Source organism: Penicillium psychrofluorescens (assembly GCF_964197705.1).
Source record: "Penicillium psychrofluorescens genome assembly, chromosome: 1".
NCBI lineage: Eukaryota > Fungi > Ascomycota > Eurotiomycetes > Eurotiales > Aspergillaceae > Penicillium > Penicillium psychrofluorescens.
The window spans coordinates 4,419,236-4,439,355 of record NC_133439.1 but is presented as its reverse complement, the minus strand read 5'-3'; the positions used below and the strand labels follow the sequence as shown (position 1 = coordinate 4,439,355).

Below are 20,120 nucleotides of genomic sequence, written 5' to 3'. Positions count from 1 at the left end.
CCATCATCTCCCGCAATATCCCTTGACATGTTGTCTATCCTAGTCTCTGTTCTGGAAACCACCAAAAAAAAAAGAAACAACACAGCAAAAGAAAATGAGCATTCACCGGGACACTCAATCTTTCTGCATATCCATATTTTTTTACCAACCCTTTTTGATTTCCTTGTTTTTCTGCATCGGGGAGGAATGGCGATGACAATTCTTGACTGGCGCTTGATGAGGGAAAGAGATCCAGTTGTCTATTATAGACATCTGGGGGAAAGCCCTGTGCTGTCAATCTACGAGGTGGACTTAACCGTTACCTTGGTTTCTCCCTGTGTGTACATGCTAGCTGTAATCGAAAAGTTCCTGCTCGGTATTCGTTGTTGCACATCGTATGCCATTTCTTGTAGTAAACAAAGTTCCTCCAATGGAGCTTCCTCGCAGTATATACATCCAGGTTGGAGAGTCCACGGCAAGAACATCTACAAAATGATACATGCGGTGCCCTCAGACTGGCCGCCTTTCTCCGTCGTCGTCATCCCCGCCAGTCTCGCGAGGTCCTCAAACGTCTCCGGCAACAGCTCACCCGTCAGGGCCGAACACTCTGCGTACCGATCACAACGAAGTTCCTGCGCAATGCGATAGGTCTGTACATGGGTCAGGTCAACCGCTCAGAATACCAGTAAAGGGAATGGATACCTCTTGTGGATAGATCATCCCCTCGCCCTCTTTCCTCAAGTCTCTCTTCAACCCCAGCATCATGACAGGTAGGCGCTCGCCATGACCATGCTGGAAGTACCGAATGACATCGTGTCTCCACTAAGCCAGGGAGTTAGTCTCCAGCAGCCAGAACCGGGAGAGAAAGGAGACGAAAAAAGTACCGCTTTCAGACCTGCCAGCGTCTCTCGGTTCGAGATATCAAACGCCAGAACTACCACGTCAGGCCGCAGAGTCGTCCAATGTTGGTTTGGATTGGACGTGTCGTACATCTCAAGAGTGAATTTCTTCTTCGAGAACCGGATGTCATATATGAAGGGCTGATCAGTGTCACGGAGGGTCTCATTGTTGCAGTCTCCCGAGGGGCCGGGATGAGCTGGTGTTGCTCTCCTTCCGTGCTTGAGGCGGCTGCGTGTGATATTAGCATTGAGCGCAGATAGAGAAAACGAATAAGGAATGTCAACCCACGATAAGAATGTCGTCTTGCCGCATCCTGCATCGCCGAGCAGCAGGAGAGTGACGGTTGTCTCACTCTCCGGAAGGCTATCTGATTCAGCCATTCTCCGTGCTGGCGGTGTGGCAACTGTATTGCTGTCAAGGGCCGGTTCACATGTTCACGTCGGCCGCATTTCAGTCAAATCTGATTATGTTCATCGAAAGGGCGGAGTTCCTAGAGTGCCTGGGAGTGAGGTGTGGTGGTTGAAGCGCGCAGATTGCGACATCGGGGAGGTATCAGGTCCAGCTCGACACTACCAACATCATTCTACATTTTAGATACGATTCAATAATTATTCCCTACAGCTTGTAATTCAGCCTTAGATTCATTCATCGATTATTTTCACAGCCAATACGTTGAATTTCCTTGATTTACATCTGCCCAGCAAGATCCATGACAATACCATACGCCCAAAATAAAATACATTGCCCGCCGGCCTTCAATTTTTACCGTCGAACCAACCCGACATCTTCTTAACCGGATTTTGTCTTCAGTCGCCTGGTGTGGCATGTGGAGGCCGTCAGCAAGGCTCTTGCCATTGACCCATTTCCCAACCCAGACCCTCCCCAAGTACACACGGTTCCTGCGCCAGCAGCACACCTCCACGCCGCAAACCATGCCGGACTCTGGCGACGCCGCGGCCGCCGCGGGCCCAGACTACACGACCTGGAACAATGCCAGTCTCATTGCGCGGATCTCCGAGCTTGAGCGCCAGCTACACACCCACAACACACAGTACACGGCTCCAGCGCGGCAGGAGGAACAAGCGCCGGCATCGCGCCCGCCTGTGGCTGCGGCTGTTGAAGGTAGCGAAGCCACACCAGCTGCAGTGGCCACACCTGAAGCTACAGCGACAGTTAGTGCGACAAAGGCAGCCAAGAAGCGAGCACTTTCGCCAAGCACGGACATCACGCATGACCCAGCGCCATCGCGTCCCTTCAAGGAGCAAAATCGGGAGATCGATCCGTCCAAGTACAATACGCGGTTCATAGCGCTCAAATTCGCCTACCTGGGACAACGATACAACGGGCTCGAGCACTCCAATGGGAATGTCACACCCCTGCCGACGATCGAGGAGGTGCTGTGGAAGGCTTTGCGGCGGACTCGATTGATTCTTCCGACGACGGTGACAGGGGACGAGCCAGATGACGTCGAGCCGAGAGCACTGCGGCCGTACTCGATTACGTGGGATGGGTGCGATTACTCTAAGGCTGGGCGGACGGATCGAGGCGTGAGTGCTTTTGGGCAGGTTATTGGGGTTCGTGTCCGCAGTGCGCGGCCCAAACCCAAGGCCAACCCCGAAAGACAGGAAGACGGGGATGCGATGCAGGTGGTTGAGGACGCGGAGTGGGATGATATCAGGGATGAAATTTCCTATATACAGGTATTGAACAGAGTGCTGCCGGAGGATATCCGCGTCCTGGCTTGGTGTCCCCATCCTCCTGAGGGCTTTGATGCCCGCTTCTCGTGCCGGGAGCGCAGATACCGATACTTCTTCACCCAGCCCGCGTTTTCTCCCACGCCTGGCCCGATTGGATTTGCCAACCGCGCAGGAAACCCTTCAGGACCTCGTGCCCAGCGGCGCGAGGGCTGGCTAGATATCGAGGCCATGCGTGAGGCCGCCAAGGCGTTCGAGGGAACCCACGACTTCCGGAATTTCTGCAAGCTAGATACCAGCAAACAGATCCAGAACTTTGAACGCATCATCTTCAAATCCGACATTGAACTCGTCGATCCTAAGACCAACCCGCTCGGCTACGTCGGCCGATCTGGCTTTCAAGCGTTGGAAGACTTCGTCCCCGAAGTGAGCATGGAGTCCTCAGAGACGCCGTCCCCGCCCACTCCACTGGTTTACACCTTTACTCTGCATGGTTCCGCGTTCCTGTGGCACCAAGTCCGGCACATGGTCGCCATTCTCTTCCTGGTCGGACAAGGATTCGAGCCCCCGTCCGTTGTTTCTGAATTGCTGGATGTGACCAAAAATCCCAGAAAACCGACGTATGAGATGGCTTCGGATGCGCCTCTGGTTCTATGGGACTGCATTTTTCCCGACGAAAGCACGGGGAGCCGCGCAGACGCCCTGGAGTGGATCTATGCCGGCGACCCGCGGCTCAACAAGGCCCAGAGTGCTAAAAGCGACGGCAAATTCGGCATGAATGGCGTCGTGGAGGGGCTGTGGACTGTCTGGAGACAACGTAAAATTGACGAGATCCTAGCCAGTGCTCTACTGGATCTATCCGTTGGTCAAGGAGATCAGGACATTGTGCACAACATGACCTTGAAACAAGGTGGTTCGAAGAAACAGACCAGGGGAGCAAAGGTCTGGTTCGGAGCGGAATATGCCCGTGTTGGAGGGAAATACATTCCCGTTTTGCAAAAGGCAACGACGGAGACTGTGGAAGTCCAGAATGCCAAGTGGCGGGCAGCAAAGGAACGCAAGAGTGCCAACGGCCTGAAAGGCCCAGCTGGAGGCGAGGAGGCCTGAATGAATCATAAAATGTATGATACTTGATCATAGAACATAGCAAAGCATCACGGCTGCAGTACGGTCACTCCGCAGCTTTACCATGCCCGGCCCCGTGTTTCCAGAAGCCTCATAGGTGTCAATCGGCATGACTGAGGAAGGTAACCCCTGGGAGGATGAAGGTGTGCGCCTCCCTAGGCACGTTGACTCTGTCCCCTTGATGATTCATGACTTTGCATCGTACAGACAATGACGAGAACCTCTCCACACTTCCTCGAGTATCTTTCGCTTGGGTAGCAGTGTCTAAGAAAAGATTAGCCCCGCGCATAACCCGGTAACAAGAGACCCAGTGAGCTCACCGGAAAGACCACCACGACCTCCGGCTCGCCCTCCACAATCACAGCCAAGTAGAACCGCACTTCAAACCCCCTGAAGGCTTCATGGATCACAATATCCTGGATCTGTGTGGTTGGGATGAACCGCGTCGCCGCGGTCGACAGATACGTGGAGGACGACGTAGAAGTTTGAATCCCGAAGCCACGGATGACCAGGACGGATTCCTCTGCGGCAAGTAATCAGCGATTGTACGGGAATCCAACCATTTAGAGACGCACCCGTATAGCCCTTCCTGAACACCCCATAGATCGCCAGTGCGCTGGTCGCAGCTACTGCCCACGGGCTGTAGGGGTCCACCCAACGACAAACCTTCAAGCCCGGCGGGCTTGACCACACGTCCTCCCAGTGGATAATGGAGTCATTTCCAGTGAAATAGGAGTGTCGGAACCGTGCGATGGCCGCAAAGATGGCGCAGCAGAATACCAAGCCGCGGAGCAGGATCTGGAGGGCGAAGAGGATTTTGGCGGAGGAATTGGAGCGGCTGGGCGCATCGGAGACGGCGAAGGAGACGGTGGCCGGAGAGGGCCTCCGGACTCTGAGGCGACCAGGCATTGTCAACGTAGTCGGTCAGTTAGGGCACGTCAGGAATGGAATGGAATTGACTGGAGAAAGAGCGACAAGCTGCCAAACACACGCTAGTCTGCTTTGGGTTAGCGCAGCGGGAACAGCTCTCACATCACGTGCAGCTGCGCCTGCTGATTGCTCTGCTTGTCGGGCACCAATTATTAACGCAACTGCGTCTCTTCTCCCCTCCTCCCTCTCATTCGCACCATGGGTGACCGCTCTCGAAGCAGATCTCCTGGTCAGAGAGACAACCGTGACCGAGACCGGCCACGGAAGACCGGGGGATTTCGATGGAAGGAAAAGAGGCGCGACGACGATTCTCGCGCCGGGGATGAGCGCCGTCTCGACCGGGGCTATCGAGACCGAGGAGACCGGCCACGATCACCACGACGAGACCGCGACGCCGACCGGTATGGAGACCGAGACCGATACAGAGAAAGCGAGCGTGAGCGGGATCGGGATCGGAGACGGCGCGAAGAACGTGATGAGCCCCGAGAAGAGGGAGAGGTGAAGAAAGAAGAAAAGAGGGAAGAAAAGAAGAAAGAGAAGAAGAAGGAAAAAAATCCCATCATCCATCAGTCTTCTGAACCGATGATTGTGGTGCATGTCAATGATCGTCTGGGCACGAAAGCCGCGATTCCATGTCTTGCCTCGGATCCTATCAGTTCGTCCCAGTACTTTCCCCAGCTGGACAGATCGTGTATGCTGACCAGTGTTCTCTCCAGAACTCTTCAAAGCCCAAGTGGCAGCCCGCATTGGCCGCGAGCCCCACGAGATTCTGTTGAAGCGCCAGGGTGAGCGCCCATTCAAGGACCAGCTCTCGTTGGAGGATTACGGAGTGAGCAACGGAGTCCAGCTTGACCTGTGAGCTACAACGCTACCCCATTCCCCGGATACTCCAAGCATCGATGCTAACTACTGGTATAGGGAAGTTGGGACCGGCGACTAAAGCGTTCTGGGTTCCAGTACTTTTCATGGATAAGGATGAACGTATCCATTGATTTTTTGTTTCCATGTTTCATACCGGAGTCGTTTTTCCATGTTGTATGTACCGGCGAATATGGATATTCCAGTTGTTGTAAAGCAAGCACAGATCACCTGACCCGGTCACGACATGCCGCTTTTCCGAATGCGGCCAGACACTGGGTGCCTCAGGCACCAACTGCCTGCGGCCAACCCGATCGTCGGAGAGGCTTTTTTTCTCCATTGCGGGACTCACACGAGCTACAATTCTTTTCTTCTTTCTTCGTGCCATGCCTTTTGTCTCCCACCGTCTCCCCGCTCTTCAACCTCCGCCATGAGGTAGTCGCCCTACTTTCCAAATCTCTCCGTCGCCCTTTTTCTCTTTTTTTGCCCTCCGTCACCAAATTACTCGACGCCCGCCGGCTTTACCGCCCCTCCAGATCCTATCGCTCACACCTGATCCGACCCAATTTTCTCTCCTCATCAGTCCTAGCCCCTCTCCAGACCGTACCTCATACACATCTACCCCTTCATGATGGTCCGCAACCTCGTCGTCATTGGGGGTACATCCCACCCGCAGCTGACGCAAACCATTTGCAACGTGCTCGGCCTTCCACCGGCCGATGTCCTGCTCTCCAAATTTGCCGTTGGCGAGACCAGAGTCGAAATCCAAGAGTCGGTCCGTGGAAAGGACGTTTATATTATCCAGTCTGGTGGTGGGAAAGTCAACGACCACCTAGTCGAACTGCTCATCACCATTTCTGCCTGTAAGACCGCTTCGGCCCGGCGAGTCACCGCTGTCCTCCCGCTCTTCCCCTACTCGCGACAAAGTGACATTCCATACAACAAAACCGGCGCTCCGCTCGTCAAGTCATCCATGATGAGCCGGCCTAACAACGGCTACACCTTCGAGAGCACTCCCCCCACGCCCAGCCTGAACAAGTCCGACGGGGTGGGTCTGGGTGTGAATGGCATCGACAATCTCCAGAGGAGCCTTGCCAAGGCTCAACTCGAAGATGTCGGCAATGGCAGTCCTGTGAAGCGGCGCCCAACCAATGGCCTCCCGCGCAGTGACACACAGGAGTCGTTAAAGTCTGTGAACGGCATTAACGATGACACCGCGAGCACCGCTTCGACTTCAACGTCCACAAAGATCAACAGCTTTCAGCCGAGGCCTGGCTACAAGCAGTGGGTTGCGCAGGCAGGCACCCTTGTGGCCGATCTGCTCACTTGCGCCGGCGCTGATCACATCATCACGATGGATCTGCACGACCCGCAATACCAGGGATATTTTGATATCCCCGTGGACAACCTCTACGGCCGGCCACTTCTCAAGAGTTACATCCAGCGCAATATCCCCAATTACCGGCAGTCCGTCGTTGTGAGTCCCGACGCCGGTGGCGCTAAGCGCGCGACAGCCATTGCAGACTCAATGGGCATCGAGTTTGCCCTCATTCACAAGGTTCGTCGCACAAGCTGCCTTACCTTTTTCAGATCTGACTCATTTTTTGCAGGAACGCCGCCCCACAAAGATCACAGACCGTCAGAACGCCACCATGATGTTGGTCGGTGACGTTAAGGATCGGACAGCAATCCTGATCGACGATCTGGCGGACACTTCCAATACCATCACACGCGCCGCCAAATTGTTGAAGAAGGAGGGTGCCGCCCAGGTCTACGCCCTGGTCACCCACGGCATCCTGAGCGGCGATGCCATTGAACGCATCAACGCTAGCGCTCTCGACAAGGTGGTCGTAACCAACAGTGTCGACCAGGTCGATCATCTTCGCCGGTGTCCAAAGTTGGAAGTCCTCGAAGTGGGCCATGTCTTCGCTGAGGTGAGTCTCATAGTTTGAAAGAAAAAGCTCATACGTTTTGGAGAAAAGTTCTAACCATTTTAACTAGGCTATTCGTCGCGTCCACCACGGCGAGAGTATCAGCGTCCTATTCCAATATGACTGACCAGTTCCCCCCAAAAATTGTTGCTATTTGCCTTCCGATGATGTCGATGAATCTCTTTGAAATCCACCTGATGCAACTCGCTCCGTCCTCATTTCCACCCAAATATAGAGCCCTTTTCACATCCAGGTAACTTGACCTGACGGCCGATACCTCTGGATTTCGTCGCTTTTCCCTTGGATTTCGCGTTACATCTTCTCTACGCTCTCTGTCACCTGCGCATACATGAGTGAGCACTGAATTCAAGCTGGGACATTTTCCATCGGGGCTACAAAATATAAGCATGTATTTGCCGTTCCTAAACGGATTTTAAATGGTTCTATCGATGATAATTGTTGGCTCGGTTCGTCGAATCCATGGTTATATTGCTTAATAGAGATGGGATCTTAGATGCCTTAGAAGCCATACAATAATGGACATTCATCTGTTCCAAGTATTTTCTTCTATATCACAAGGATAAGAATCAGGGAGCCAAACGCCTTATACGAGAGCAAGACCACAAACCCACAATCAGCCGATACCGGCGACGAGCATTTGGCGCAGGCTCACTCACTTCGACACCGAAACGAAACACAGAACGAACTGGGTACTCGACAGCTAAAGGGGGAAAAAAAAGAGGACAGACCCAAAAACCAAAGAGGTGAGTGAAGTTATGTAAATACAGGAATTGTGATCAACTGAGAAAATCAGAACACGGAGATGAAGTTTCCAATTCTCTCCTTTTGGTTCTGGGCAATGCATTCCGCGATCCAGGTCACGTTTCGGATTTCCTGTCAAGAGTCAGAAAGATCATTCATTACAAATATAAAAGAGGGGTTCTCACCTGCTCCTTCAGCTTCATCCACGCATACACCACCGCCGGGGTGAATTGCCGCGTGAAGACCAACTTTGACATCTCCATCTCCTTCTGATAGAACAAATCTTCCAGACTCTTACCGTCCGCAGGGCCGCCGCCCATTCCACCGAGCCCGCCGCCGCCGCCCTGGCTCAGGCCCACGGCATCGAAGAACGCCTTGTAATCCCCCACGGCACTAACAGCCAGGGCCACACCCTCCACGTCCTCCGCACGGGAGAGCATCAGGCTACCTTCGGGATAAAGTTTCCCGAATTCCGGGTAGAGCTTCCTCCGCTCGAGCTTGGAGAGCTCGGTGCCGAAGGAGTTGAGGGTGATGTTGATGGCGCGGCGATCCGCCTCGAACTGCAGGATCTCGGTCATGACTTCTTGGGTAGGGGTGCCAGCGAAGTCCGGGTGGGTGCTGATGAAATTATAGAAATCCTCCAGGTAGTTCTTGTAGAGGGTGTTGCGGACAATCTCAATGTTCAGCTCGTCGAGATCCTGGTGGCTGAGACTGCCCTTGAAATAGGGGGCCAGCGGGGTCTCGATCAGCACGGAGTTGTACAGCTCCTCGATGTTAGTCGCGACGCACAGCACGGGCAGCGTCTCGAACCAGCCGAGCGGGTGGCACCGCTCCAGCAGTTCTCGGGTGTCCCGCTCATGCAGCGTGCCCGTGATCAGGAGGGCGATGTTGTCGATCATGTACCCGTACGTCAGGTACTCGAGGAACTTGGCGGTCGAGCCCGTCGCCTGGGCGATCAGGTACCGGAACTCAGAGACCAGCTTGTCGGTCATCCGGCCTGCGAGGGCGGAGGTGGAGGGGTTCGGGGGAAGAGAGGCGAGGAAGTCGCCGTATGCGGGGGCCAGCTGGAGCTTGACATCTGCCGGAGAAAGTCAGCCATGGTCTTGACCACTGTGTTTGGAGACATACCGTCGATGGTCTCGCATTGGGTCAGGTTGGAGTAGTTCTGGCCGCTGAGCAGGCAATTGCGGTAGCCTCGAACAATGCCCTCGACGTAGCTAGCCAGGTCAGCAGGGGGTCTGTGTTGGAGTGCAGAAACAAGAGACTTACCCGCCATTAACATTGAAGAACAGGCCCTCCATGGTGGAACGGGGGAGGCAAGATGAGACGGGGGGCTGTTCTGCCAATGCTCGGTCCTATCGAAGGTGTACATTCACCAGGGGTTATGTAAGCCACCGCCACAAGTCCACAGTGTGTGTGGCAGACCGACTGTGGCTTGGCGTGGTACACTTTTTTTTTCTGCTGCAAAATTTCCATTCTCCGACTCTTGTGATCGCCCGCACTTCGGTCCCTGATTTTTCGGTCTTTCTTTTTCCTGTTCGCTCCCCCGGGTCTGGCTGGCCGTTATTATTCCCAAACGATTTTTTTCCACCCAGCCTGAACGCCGTGGTCGCTCACCATGACACTCTTCATTCTCACCGAGACCAGCGCGGGCTATGCCCTGCTCAAGGCCAAGGACAAGAAGCTCCTCAAGCGCGATGACCTCGCAACGGAGGCTGCTACTGCGGAGGGTATCTCGAATCTGTATGTGCAATCTCTGCCACGCTTTTTCTTTTTTTCGAGTCCCTGCGGTGTGGCCGACAGCCACAAAAATTTTGTCCCCAGGGTCAACGGTAACTGACCAGCCTCTTAGGTTGAAATTGAAGAGTTTCCAGAAGTTCGACAGTGCCGCAGCAGCTTTGGAGGAGGCCGCATCGGTCATGGAGGGCAAGGTCACCCCTCGCCTGGCTTCGCTTCTCAACGACATCAAGGATGAGAAGAAGGTCTCGCTGGCCGTTGCAGACCCCAAGCTTGGTACGTTAAGTTTCACCAATTTTTGAAGGGTTTTTTTCTAATTGCATGGAATAGGAACCGCCATTGGCAAGCTGCCCGGTCTCTCCGTTCAATTGATCGCCGACTCGTCCACCGCCGACGTCTACCGTGCCATTCGCGAGCACCTAACCTCCCTGATCCCCGGCCTGATGCCCAACGACATGTCCACCATGTCGCTGGGTCTGTCGCACTCGCTCGCCCGTCACAAGCTAAAGTTCTCGCCCGACAAGATCGATACCATGATCGTCCAGGCCATTGGTCTGCTGGATGATCTCGACAAGGAGCTGAACACCTACGCCATGCGTGTGAAGGAATGGTACGGCTGGCACTTCCCCGAGCTGGCTAAGATCCTCAACGACAACATCGCCTACGCCAAACTTGTCCTGAAGATGGGCATGCGGACCAACTGGGAGACTGCCGACCTCGCTGAGATTCTCCCTGAGGAAATCGAGGGCGCCGTCAAGGCCGCTGCGGACCGGTCGATGGGTACTGAGATCAGCGAGGAGGATCTGGACAACATCCAGGCTCTGGCTGAGCAGGTTGTTGGCTTCGCCGACTACCGCCAGCAACTGGCCGGTTACCTGACCGCACGGATGAACGCCATTGCGCCGAACCTCACGGCTCTCGTTGGAGACCTGGTCGGTGCGCGCCTGATCGCCCACGCCGGCAGCCTGTCCAATCTGTCCAAGAGCCCTGCCAGTACCATTCAGATTCTGGGTGCCGAGAAGGCTCTCTTCCGCGCTCTAAAGACCAAGCACGACACCCCCAAGTACGGTCTGATCTACCACGCATCCCTGATCGGTCAGGCAACGGGCCGCAACAAGGGCAAGATGGCCCGTATCCTTGCCGCCAAGGCCTCGCTGGGTCTCCGCGTTGACGCCCTGGCTGAGTGGGAGGAGGGCACCACGGAAGAGGAGAAGGCTGCCCTGGGCACCGAAGCGCGCTTTAACCTCGAGCGCAAGCTTGCCGGCATGGAAGGCAAGCCCATGAAGCCACGCGGCGTGACCATCGCACCCGACGGCGCCACTCCCGCAGCCCAGAAGTTCGATCTGAAGGAGGCCCGGAAGTACAACCCCGATGCCGATGCCCTAGCCAGCGAGGAGCCCGCCGCCGCCAAGAAGTCCAAGAAGGAGAAGAAGAAACTAGTGCAGGAGGTTGAGGATGAGGAGATGGCCGATGCCTCCTCGGACGACGACGAGGAAGAGCCGCAGGTGAACGGTACAGCAGACTCGTCATCTGACGAGAGCGATGCGCCCAAGAAGTCCAAGAAGAGCAAGAGCAAGGACTCCAGTCTGGAGGCGCTGGCCGAGAAGGCCGGCCTTAGCGTCAAGCGGTACCAGCGGAAGCTCGAGCGCGGCGAGATTACTTTTGATGCGGCCGGGAACCCGTCCGCAGTCAGCAAAAAGGACATGAAGAAGGCCAAGAAGGATGCGAAGAAGGCCAACAAGGAAGACGGCAAGAAGCGCAAGCGCAGTGATGACGGGGATGATGAGAAGAAGAAGAAGAAGAAGAGCAAGGGCGAATAAAGCTTGCTTCCACCGCCAACCAAAAAAAAAACTATATGGGCTTGGGATTTTGCTGTATGATATCAAATTTTTCTGTTTCTTTCTTTTTGTCTGCCCATCTATCTGGTGTGCTATCTGCTGCTCGCATGTTCGGGGCATTTCACGGGTACTGGTCTATTTCGGCGCAGGTGTTGGTCTAGCAGTACAAAGCCGCTTGTTAATTGTTCATACTGTCTTTTCCCCAGTAGATTTTCGTACAAAGCACTTGAAGGAGTCCAGGCTGCCTCTACAGACTTATAGTACGGGCTGCATCGGTGGATGTGTACACCGCTTCGTTCTGCCGGCAAATCTACAATTTTCCTGACCACCACCACCACTACCAGCTACAACGATCCAGACTTAGACACAATAATGAGGGTATGATGCCACTCCACTTCCCCTAACTGCCCAGGATCACCTCTCACACGATCCAGGTAATCGACCCCCAATCTGCTGTCCTCACAAACATCGAGGTCCTGGCCTACCTCACAGCCAACCCGCCCCGCCGACCACCGAATCCCCCGCCGAACTCGCGGCACTGGGTGCCTAGTCCAGATTTGCGGGATCATAATACTGTTGTGAAAGAGGTAAGCCACGCTCTTTTTGGATTTGTCTGTGGGAGTTGGGGGTGGAGAGGATGTGGGAGCTGCTACTTTTAGCAGCCACTCCAATCTATAACCTAACCACCAAGACAATCCGATGAACATATATACCTACACACACGCAGATCTAGAGGGAGATATGGAGTTACTAACATATCATAACAGATCCACAACTACGTAACTCGCCTCTCCCCCCACCTACAAAAGTACCCGCGCTACACAACACAGACGCACTCATCAACAACGACAGGAGGAAGCGGAGCAGGATTAATATCAGGAGGAACAACGAGCACCATCCCCGCCGCTCCAGACCCAATAACAGCAACAGCAACCACAGGCCCGCTCTCTGACACGCCCACCCTCCCACCACCCACCCCGGACTCTACACCCACACCCATAGACCATGCTCTCCGCACGCTCGTGGCGGAATTACAGCCCTACGGGCTGACCAAGGCGGAGGTGATCATGATTCTGAATCTGGGGGTGGGCGTGGTGGGCTCTTCTGAGATGGGGGGAGAAAGGGTGGGTGGGTTGGACGGGGAGGATGGTGATGGAGGTGGTGGGATGGCTGAACACATGGTTGTTGATGGTTATGGCGATGGCGTGAATGGGAATGGGACAGACGAAAGGAATGGTGAGCAGGAAGAGGAAGAGGACGAGGATGGGGAGGATTATGGGGCACTTGCATTGCTGGATACTGTCATTGAGGATCGAGAGGAGAGGTTGTCGAGCGAGGACGTGGTTGCTGTTTTGGCGGCTATTCGGAGGACGCTTGGCTTTGGTGTGAGATGAGATGTTGATCTATTTAGATCTGTACCAACTACATGGCCTTTATTGCCTACATACTGATAATATCTGGGCGCCCCGCGACTTACTCTTTCCGTTTTAGTGCTCGCCCTTCGCTTCCTGAGTAGAATCCTGTACGGGGGTATAATTCATATGATTGTAAAGAAATCTATATTCATGTTCGATCCTCCATGCCTTTCCCATCTCATTTCTTATGAAACAACACAACCTTCTAGTCGAAGGGCGTATGGACGGCCATGTGAGTGCAAGACGTGGCCGTTAAAAATCAGTGGACTTCTCATTCGCCTTGCTCAACTATCCTCACTGAATGATTCCACTGCCTCCCAACCACTCGGTGATAGGGTCCACCTTGAACGGGTGTTTGCGTAAATACCATCTGAGATAATTTACTTAGAGATGCTCGGTTGTATCCGACTAGGACAGAGAGATAACACTTACCGACACATCTTGTAGTCGAGAAACGTCAGAAGCATTAGATAGATCCCAAGCTGGACCATAGAGAGCCGGTCCCATTGCGAAACAGTCACGACAGCCAGGACCACACCCAGCAGTCCATTCATCCAAATCACGATGTGATCATAATTCCACTTTACGATCTTCAATGGCCCGGGTGCCTCATGCCTCTTCCAGACATACTTTCTCCAGTTCTTGCGCACAAATTCGGGAGCATCCGGTGGCACTGGAGGCAGTACCTCTCGACCCGTTTCAGATGAACCAGGTTGTTTAACACTGTCGATGAGTTTCCTCAATTCTTCCGGGTCGCTAGGCAGCTGCCAGGAGGATGACGCCGGGGTTGCATCCATCTGTGTTGGGACGCTGCCGTTCTTGTTCAGAAGGCTTCGCTCTCCTCTAGTCGTTGAATGAATTTGAGTTTGAAGTTGAGATGACAGAATTCGTAAATTGGGTTGGGGGTTTTTAGATTGTGGTGTTTAAAATCGTTGCGCCGCAGAGATGAGATGAACTGGAGCTTTGCAGGTTGCCTAGAGCTCAGTACTAACCTGATGTCATATTAAAGTGCCTTGCTCCGCCGTCGCTTTGCCACTTAAACATGAAACATGTAGATCAAAATAAGGGTGATCGGCGGGCTACGGATTAGGATCATTGCGCCGCTTGCTGGGGATAAAAATAAGGGTGATCGGCGGGCTACGGATTAGGATCATTGCGCCGCTTGCTGGGGCTGAAAAAAAGACAGGTTGCTGGGGCTGAAAGCAAGACGACGATCCACCCGACTTGGGGGCTAGCCCAGCCAGAGAAGATATTGGAAGTATTGAGCTGACTAATCATACATCTACCTCACCTAACTATGTCAAGATGAATGAGGATAGCCTAAGAATGTTGCCTATTGTGCATTTTTGGTCTAGCGGTTATTTTGCCCCAATTCTGAGCGACAAACTAATCAAGTCAACAAAATTATCGTGATTTTCAGTCATTTCTCCTCTGCGCCGGTATATAGAATTGAGAGTGGCCGGGTCAGTGAGCCATCTATTTCAAGGGCACGCTGGTCACTGAAAATAGCCGTAGGTCTAATTCATCTATAGAACAAAAAACCACAGATGGTTCAAAACACAACGTCACCCTACCAAGGTTCTTTCCTGGCAAGGTGCCTGGACATAAGTCGTCCTCACATCTTCCTCCCCTCCGCATCCCACTGGACGCGGTCGAAGAAGACTGCTTGTGCAAACACGCGATAGTTGTCTGCATTCTTAATCAGAGTCTGTTCTGGGCCCTTGGCTAGTTGTGCACAAGGTCCCCAGCCATATGCGTCTTTACCACCGACTATTTGGTCGGAAACTAATCAAGGTTAAATCAGTCAGATCCGTGGCTCATACTTTGCTTCCTGAGACTTTGATCACTTACTCCCCATATTAATGTAATGCATCATCTCATGCTGGAATTCTGCCCCGGCAGTCTGGAGTTCATTGATGTGCTTTCCTGTAGGCCAACTTTCCTGCTGCCCCCACAATGAAGATAGAGTAGGCTGATCGAAACATTGATCGCACATCATGATCAAGTGAGACTGTGCCCAAGTTTGGGCCCTAGCCGGACTGGCACAAAGGCTCTTGCCGGCAAGACTAACACCGTCGCGGAATTGAGGCGTGAGAATAATCTTACTCTTGTCCTGAATATTATACTGGCCTTGGTCATTCTTTTCGGAAAAGTACTTTGAGACGTAGGCATCTGCGTCTTGTCAGTGTATCTGGCGAAGGTGTCTATGGCAGACAGCTTGATGGTCACATACCAACTGGTACCGTAATTCCCTGATAGCCCAGATCCTCCATCGTCTTAGCATAATGCCAATCCTCTCCCCCACAAGTCATCTTTCCTCCGTTGACGCTGCCACTTTTCAATTTTTGATTGGCTATTTCGTAGCGCTCTGGTTGTTCAGGGTTAGAACTATCGGCAAGCTTAAAAAGAGCTCTTGGACTTACCTTGAGCCATATCCAGCCTCTCTCTGTCTTCTTGACGGACCCTAAAGGCATTATTGAAATAGATCATTGGCTTGTCCAGTTGAACACCCCAGATGGCAGTGGCTAGTTTTGCAAGGCGTTCCTCTTCTCCACCATTCCAGAACAACTTCGGTTCCAAGAGGGTACCGATAGCGATTATAGCCTTGTCGTTGAGTGTGATAGCCTCTTGGACCATTGTATCGAGAGGCTTCCCGTCGCAATTTCCATCGGTGCCATTTGGAAGTGTCTGAAAGAGGCTCGTTGCGGTGACAGCAGCTTGGGCATGGGCGGCGAAAAGGCCGAGGCCGATAGCTAGGCACAAAGATCTGAAGCTCGAGAGCCGCATGGCTACAAGTTAGATGGCGTGTCGACGAGGAAAACTGCCGATGTGATGTAAATCAAGAAAGCGTGCGTCTCGACAGATTCTATCCGTTTATATCAGATGTATGGTTTTTTACTTAGCCTGGTGCCGCACCTCGGGCCAGTTTTAAAAACACCATAACTATCGTTTCGCCCTGCGCTAGGGGCCAGGGGCGAGGGGCCTGAGAGCGAGGCATATCAGAATCGGCCTTGCGGAACTGCCAATTGGGAGCCTTACAACATAGACAACCCCTTTTATCTCAACCTGAATATATAAATAGTAGTCATAATTATGATAGCCGTGTCATTAAGGTTCCTTTTCGGGCCCCACCGCCAAGATCGTCCGAGTTGGGGGCGCTTACTATGTTCATGAACAGCGAGGGAAGCAACCCTGACGCACCATGACGCACCCCGAAGAATTTCTTGCAACGTTCGACCATATCAGGGTCCAAAAGTCGCATTGCAACGCTGCTTTACGTGTCTCGTATGTCATGTAAGGCAGATTTACTGATTCAACGATCTGAAAATCCCAGGAGCAAACACCAGTTACATCGTTTGAGGTGTTGGAACACCTATTGCCACCACTATTATTAGTTAAATTTCGCCCCATAATTATCTGCTGAATATTTTACTAAACTATATTCGACGTACTATGTAAATATCAGGGCTGTCTTCTAGTGGGGGACGATGAAGAGCATATATTTTTTTTTCCTGCGCATCTAGGTCTTGTTCCTCGTCCACTCACCGGACACGACCTTTGATTCAGAAAAGTTACCATGGTTGCTTCGAAGCAGTCTTTGTTCCTGGCTTTCCAGCTTCTGAGCATTGGAGCTGTCATTGCCACTGCCTCTCCCCAGTGCTCTGCTGGTCCTTCTCTCTCAGGAGTCCATTCTTCGTGCCATGCCTCTACACGCAATAATGGCCAGATCATTGAGGAGGTGACCTATACTTTCACACATTCCACCTCGTCTGGTAGGGGCAATCCCTCTACTTTCAGTTCCAAACCTAGACAGCCAAGAAGCAACATTACTGTCCCTAAGCCTAAGTCGAGCTCGAAGGGGACAGAAACCTCACCCAATCAGCCTGGAACCTCGCCTGGGCGAAGCACTACTTCAAGCACTTCACTTTCGCCATCACAACCTTCAGACAGAAGTCATAGCTCGTCAACGTCTCCTGAAAATCCGGGAACCTCGCCTGGGCGAAGCACTACTTCAAGCACTTCACTTTCGCCATCACAACCTTCAGACAGAAGTCAGAGCTCGTCAACGTCTCCTGAAAATCCGGAAACCTCGCCTGGGCAAAGCACTACGTCGGACAAACCTAATCCATCGCGAACACCTCGTCCCTCTGGGTCTATTACAGCTAGCACGCCATACTCTTCTTCCGCGCCGCAGAAAACAAGCTCGGTAATCTCTAGTGGTAGTATCACTATCACGCCCCAGTACTCATCGACCGACTACCCTGCTTATGCTAGCCTTACTGGTACTGTCACCACGACTACTACGGATGCCGGGGGTTTTGTTGTTCCCCTAGTCGTTGGACCACACGGACGTGGCTGGAAATGCTATGTTGGTTGCGGAGGACCTCCTGGAGAAAAGGGGGGAGGAGGTGGTGGTGGAGGATCCAGTCCTGGTGATCCAGACATTCCTGTGCCTAATCCTCCGAGTCTCCCTGATCCTACCCCTGATGACCCCAACAACCCCGTCGGCGATCCAGATGGTGATCCATCAAATACACCAGACCCGTCTGAATCACCATCTGAAACTGCAAGCAGCGAGTCGACCAGCTCGCCGACCAGCTCACCGACCAGCTCGCCAACCAGCTCGCCAACCAGCTCTCCCTCTACCAGCACTCCATCCAGCAGTACGCTTGTAAGCACCACTCCAACATTCAGTTCCAGGATTATCAGCACTCCTAGCTCCAGTGGATCGTCGAGTTCGAGAATTCCAATTGCCTCGCTCTTCCAATCCGGCTATGCCGATTCTTTCGACATGGAATCGGAGAATTACGCCGCCTTCTCGTCTCTTGCGGCCCAGCTTTCAAGTGAATGGAACGCAATGAGTAGGGGCGCATCTTCTCGGGGCACATCTTCTCGGGGCGCATCTTCTCGATCGTTGTCCAGGAGCCGTCCACCTTCTGCTACCCCCAATTCTCAACCCTCGCCCGGCAACACACCCGTGATGTCGCGATCTGTCTCAACCCTCGTGAGCACGTCTTTTGTTACCGTGGATCCTACGTCCGTGGTCGTCGTCACTCCTACTCCAACAGGCTGGGTTTCAGACATTCCCACCGTGTTCTGGAATTCTATTCCCCCTGAAGTGAGCTCGGAACTCGCAGATGGTGAACCTATTTATGGTAGCGAGAGTGGTGTTGCTGGTGAGATTACTTTAGCTGATGGTACTCTTGAATTCTTTTCCACCCCTACTGCGATTCCAATGGGCTATTTTGACGCATGATACGACTGTGTTCATGGGTTTAGATTTCCTTTGTTTTTGTTTTGTTTTTGTTTTGTTTTTTTTTGTTTTGTTCTTTTTTTTTGTTTTGTTCCGACTGTCTATAGATTGTGTGATAGGATTGGATATAAACTGAGATGAAGCAAATTTACCTAAGAAAGTAAGGAGCTTAAACACATCCGTCAGACGTGGTGGAGCCATGGATAAAAGTTAATATAGCACATCTCGTTATCAGTGGAAAGACACGAGTACTCTAGTATCATAAGTGAAATATTTCTGCATGTATTTAACCACTCAGCCGTAAACTTCAGAGAAATATACAGCACTCTGGCACTTTGTGCTCCTGTTGGAGAAAGCGTATTTGAAGCAGGTCTTGTACGCTCTTCGCATACGACATGGGTGAACTGCTTGGTTCATGCGAACTTTGATGGAAAACAGCGACGAAGAGTGTGTTTTTGATGCAACCGCGTGTCATCGTTATTGGAGAATAACGAACAAAATCAGTGTTAGAATACGGGTTTTGGATATCCGCTAAAGTCTGTCCAAGATCTGCTGTAGTCGGACTATATATATATATCTCTCTTCTGCTCACCCCCCGAACACCCCCTTGTGTGTCTCGGCCCATTCCTCCAAGCTCGTGGCCCGTCCGGCATACTTCGGAATATTAGCGGAGGCCGTTTCAAATATCTCCCCGCCCACCAGGCTGTGATCCCCCTCGCCTTTAGATCGTGCCCCCAGTGCGTTTACTAGAGGCCCCACTACAAACTCCGGCACTCCATGCTTCAACAAAACCTGCACACCTTCTTGTTCATCTAGCTCGGTGACCTTGACATCCTTGCCAATTGCCCTGCCAAATATCCCCACAGCGTCCCGTTGAGACACGAGCTTCGGTCCGCACAGAGGGATGGAGTTGCGAGCCTCCGCACCTTCCGTGGCCTGGATTCCTCGGACAAGGAGCGTTCCGGCCACTCTTCCAATGTCCTCTGGCGCGATCCAGTCTAATTCGGCATCCGGATATGCAATCCGGACCTCCCCGTCACGAATCATGTTCGCCCACCAGGCCGCGTTGGTGTTGAAGTACGCCGGTCGAAGCGCGACATAGCCATCCGGGCCAAAGACCTCGTCGAGGCCGACCTCCGCCTGTGCATGAGCGTACGATACGAAAGATGCTGGTGTGATCTCCCTGATGTCGCCATGAACACTCACGCTGCTCAGGAAAACGACAAACTCAATGCCGGCGTCCTTGAGTGCCTCAATAGTGGACCTCATGTAGTCCGTCGCATCGAACAAAAGGTGTATGAAGGCATGCTTGGCTCTAGTGGCGCACACGGCAGCCTTGATAGTTTCGGGCTTAGTGAGGTCGGCTTGGACCCTCTCGAAACCCCCCGCTTTTTCCTGGTCAGGACTGAGGCCTGGGATTGGCTTGTGCGGATCGCGGAGGGCGAGAACCACCTTTGCGCCAAGTTGTTGAGCATGGCAAGCAGCGGCAGAACCGACGTTTCCTGTGGGACCAAAGACGATGACAGTGGGAGGGGCCATTATGAACAATTGAAGACGAAAATAAGGTCGCTTGATTAGTGAATTCTCCGGGTTTCACGGAATTTGAACTGTACATTTCGCCTGCTTAACGTCGACTGTAACCGTCGCTCTACCACCATGTATACCCGTCATACATGCTCTCACCGCTTTCGCGCTTC

At 53.0% G+C, this 20,120-nt stretch overlaps 12 protein-coding genes across 12 annotated transcripts; 6 read left to right on the top strand and 6 right to left on the bottom strand.

The window, feature by feature from the left end:
- Nucleotides 1-464: 464 nt before the first annotated feature.
- PFLUO_LOCUS1671 (uncharacterized protein) lies at nt 465-1,259 on the bottom strand (the record flags this gene model as incomplete). Its single annotated transcript, XM_073778731.1, has 4 exons — nt 465-629; nt 682-801; nt 864-1,107; nt 1,168-1,259. The coding sequence occupies 4 exons, from the start codon at nt 1,257-1,259 to the stop codon at nt 465-467; spliced, it is 621 nt and encodes a 206-aa protein (XP_073635757.1).
- A 552-nt stretch (nt 1,260-1,811) lies between these two features.
- Nucleotides 1,812-3,680, top strand: PFLUO_LOCUS1670 (pseudouridine synthase deg1; the record flags this gene model as incomplete). The annotated part of the gene is made up of 1 exon (XM_073778730.1): nt 1,812-3,680. One exon carries the CDS (start codon nt 1,812-1,814, stop codon nt 3,678-3,680), a length of 1,869 nt encoding a protein of 622 aa, XP_073635756.1.
- A 293-nt stretch (nt 3,681-3,973) lies between these two features.
- Nucleotides 3,974-4,607, bottom strand: PFLUO_LOCUS1669 (uncharacterized protein; the record flags this gene model as incomplete). The annotated part of the gene is made up of 2 exons (XM_073778729.1): nt 3,974-4,221; nt 4,274-4,607. 2 exons carry the CDS (start codon nt 4,605-4,607, stop codon nt 3,974-3,976), a joined length of 582 nt encoding a protein of 193 aa, XP_073635755.1.
- A 219-nt stretch (nt 4,608-4,826) lies between these two features.
- On the top strand, nt 4,827-5,487 carry PFLUO_LOCUS1668 (uncharacterized protein; the record flags this gene model as incomplete). Its single annotated transcript, XM_073778728.1, has 2 exons — nt 4,827-5,283; nt 5,345-5,487. The coding sequence occupies 2 exons, from the start codon at nt 4,827-4,829 to the stop codon at nt 5,485-5,487; spliced, it is 600 nt and encodes a 199-aa protein (XP_073635754.1).
- Nucleotides 5,488-6,117: 630 nt separating this feature from the next.
- PFLUO_LOCUS1667 (ribose-phosphate pyrophosphokinase) lies at nt 6,118-7,544 on the top strand (the record flags this gene model as incomplete). The annotated part of the gene is made up of 3 exons (XM_073778727.1): nt 6,118-7,044; nt 7,097-7,420; nt 7,488-7,544. The coding sequence occupies 3 exons, from the start codon at nt 6,118-6,120 to the stop codon at nt 7,542-7,544; spliced, it is 1,308 nt and encodes a 435-aa protein (XP_073635753.1).
- Nucleotides 7,545-8,227: 683 nt separating this feature from the next.
- PFLUO_LOCUS1666 (H(+)-transporting V0 sector ATPase subunit d) lies at nt 8,228-9,480 on the bottom strand (the record flags this gene model as incomplete). The annotated part of the gene is made up of 4 exons (XM_073778726.1): nt 8,228-8,311; nt 8,365-9,257; nt 9,308-9,396; nt 9,449-9,480. 4 exons carry the CDS (start codon nt 9,478-9,480, stop codon nt 8,228-8,230), a joined length of 1,098 nt encoding a protein of 365 aa, XP_073635752.1.
- A 317-nt stretch (nt 9,481-9,797) lies between these two features.
- PFLUO_LOCUS1665 (Nucleolar protein 58) lies at nt 9,798-11,736 on the top strand (the record flags this gene model as incomplete). Its single annotated transcript, XM_073778725.1, has 3 exons — nt 9,798-9,922; nt 10,032-10,192; nt 10,247-11,736. 3 exons carry the CDS (start codon nt 9,798-9,800, stop codon nt 11,734-11,736), a joined length of 1,776 nt encoding a protein of 591 aa, XP_073635751.1.
- A 390-nt stretch (nt 11,737-12,126) lies between these two features.
- Nucleotides 12,127-13,148, top strand: PFLUO_LOCUS1664 (uncharacterized protein; the record flags this gene model as incomplete). Its single annotated transcript, XM_073778724.1, has 3 exons — nt 12,127-12,132; nt 12,189-12,341; nt 12,522-13,148. The coding sequence occupies 3 exons, from the start codon at nt 12,127-12,129 to the stop codon at nt 13,146-13,148; spliced, it is 786 nt and encodes a 261-aa protein (XP_073635750.1).
- Nucleotides 13,149-13,463: 315 nt separating this feature from the next.
- PFLUO_LOCUS1663 (uncharacterized protein) lies at nt 13,464-13,966 on the bottom strand (the record flags this gene model as incomplete). Its single annotated transcript, XM_073778723.1, has 2 exons — nt 13,464-13,539; nt 13,602-13,966. 2 exons carry the CDS (start codon nt 13,964-13,966, stop codon nt 13,464-13,466), a joined length of 441 nt encoding a protein of 146 aa, XP_073635749.1.
- Nucleotides 13,967-14,784: 818 nt separating this feature from the next.
- PFLUO_LOCUS1662 (uncharacterized protein) lies at nt 14,785-15,956 on the bottom strand (the record flags this gene model as incomplete). The annotated part of the gene is made up of 4 exons (XM_073778721.1): nt 14,785-14,954; nt 15,021-15,341; nt 15,403-15,537; nt 15,593-15,956. 4 exons carry the CDS (start codon nt 15,954-15,956, stop codon nt 14,785-14,787), a joined length of 990 nt encoding a protein of 329 aa, XP_073635748.1.
- A 790-nt stretch (nt 15,957-16,746) lies between these two features.
- PFLUO_LOCUS1661 (uncharacterized protein) lies at nt 16,747-18,426 on the top strand (the record flags this gene model as incomplete). Its single annotated transcript, XM_073778720.1, has 1 exon — nt 16,747-18,426. The coding sequence occupies one exon, from the start codon at nt 16,747-16,749 to the stop codon at nt 18,424-18,426; it is 1,680 nt and encodes a 559-aa protein (XP_073635747.1).
- Nucleotides 18,427-19,011: 585 nt separating this feature from the next.
- PFLUO_LOCUS1660 (uncharacterized protein) lies at nt 19,012-19,962 on the bottom strand (the record flags this gene model as incomplete). Its single annotated transcript, XM_073778719.1, has 1 exon — nt 19,012-19,962. The coding sequence occupies one exon, from the start codon at nt 19,960-19,962 to the stop codon at nt 19,012-19,014; it is 951 nt and encodes a 316-aa protein (XP_073635746.1).
- Nucleotides 19,963-20,120: the final 158 nt, after the last annotated feature.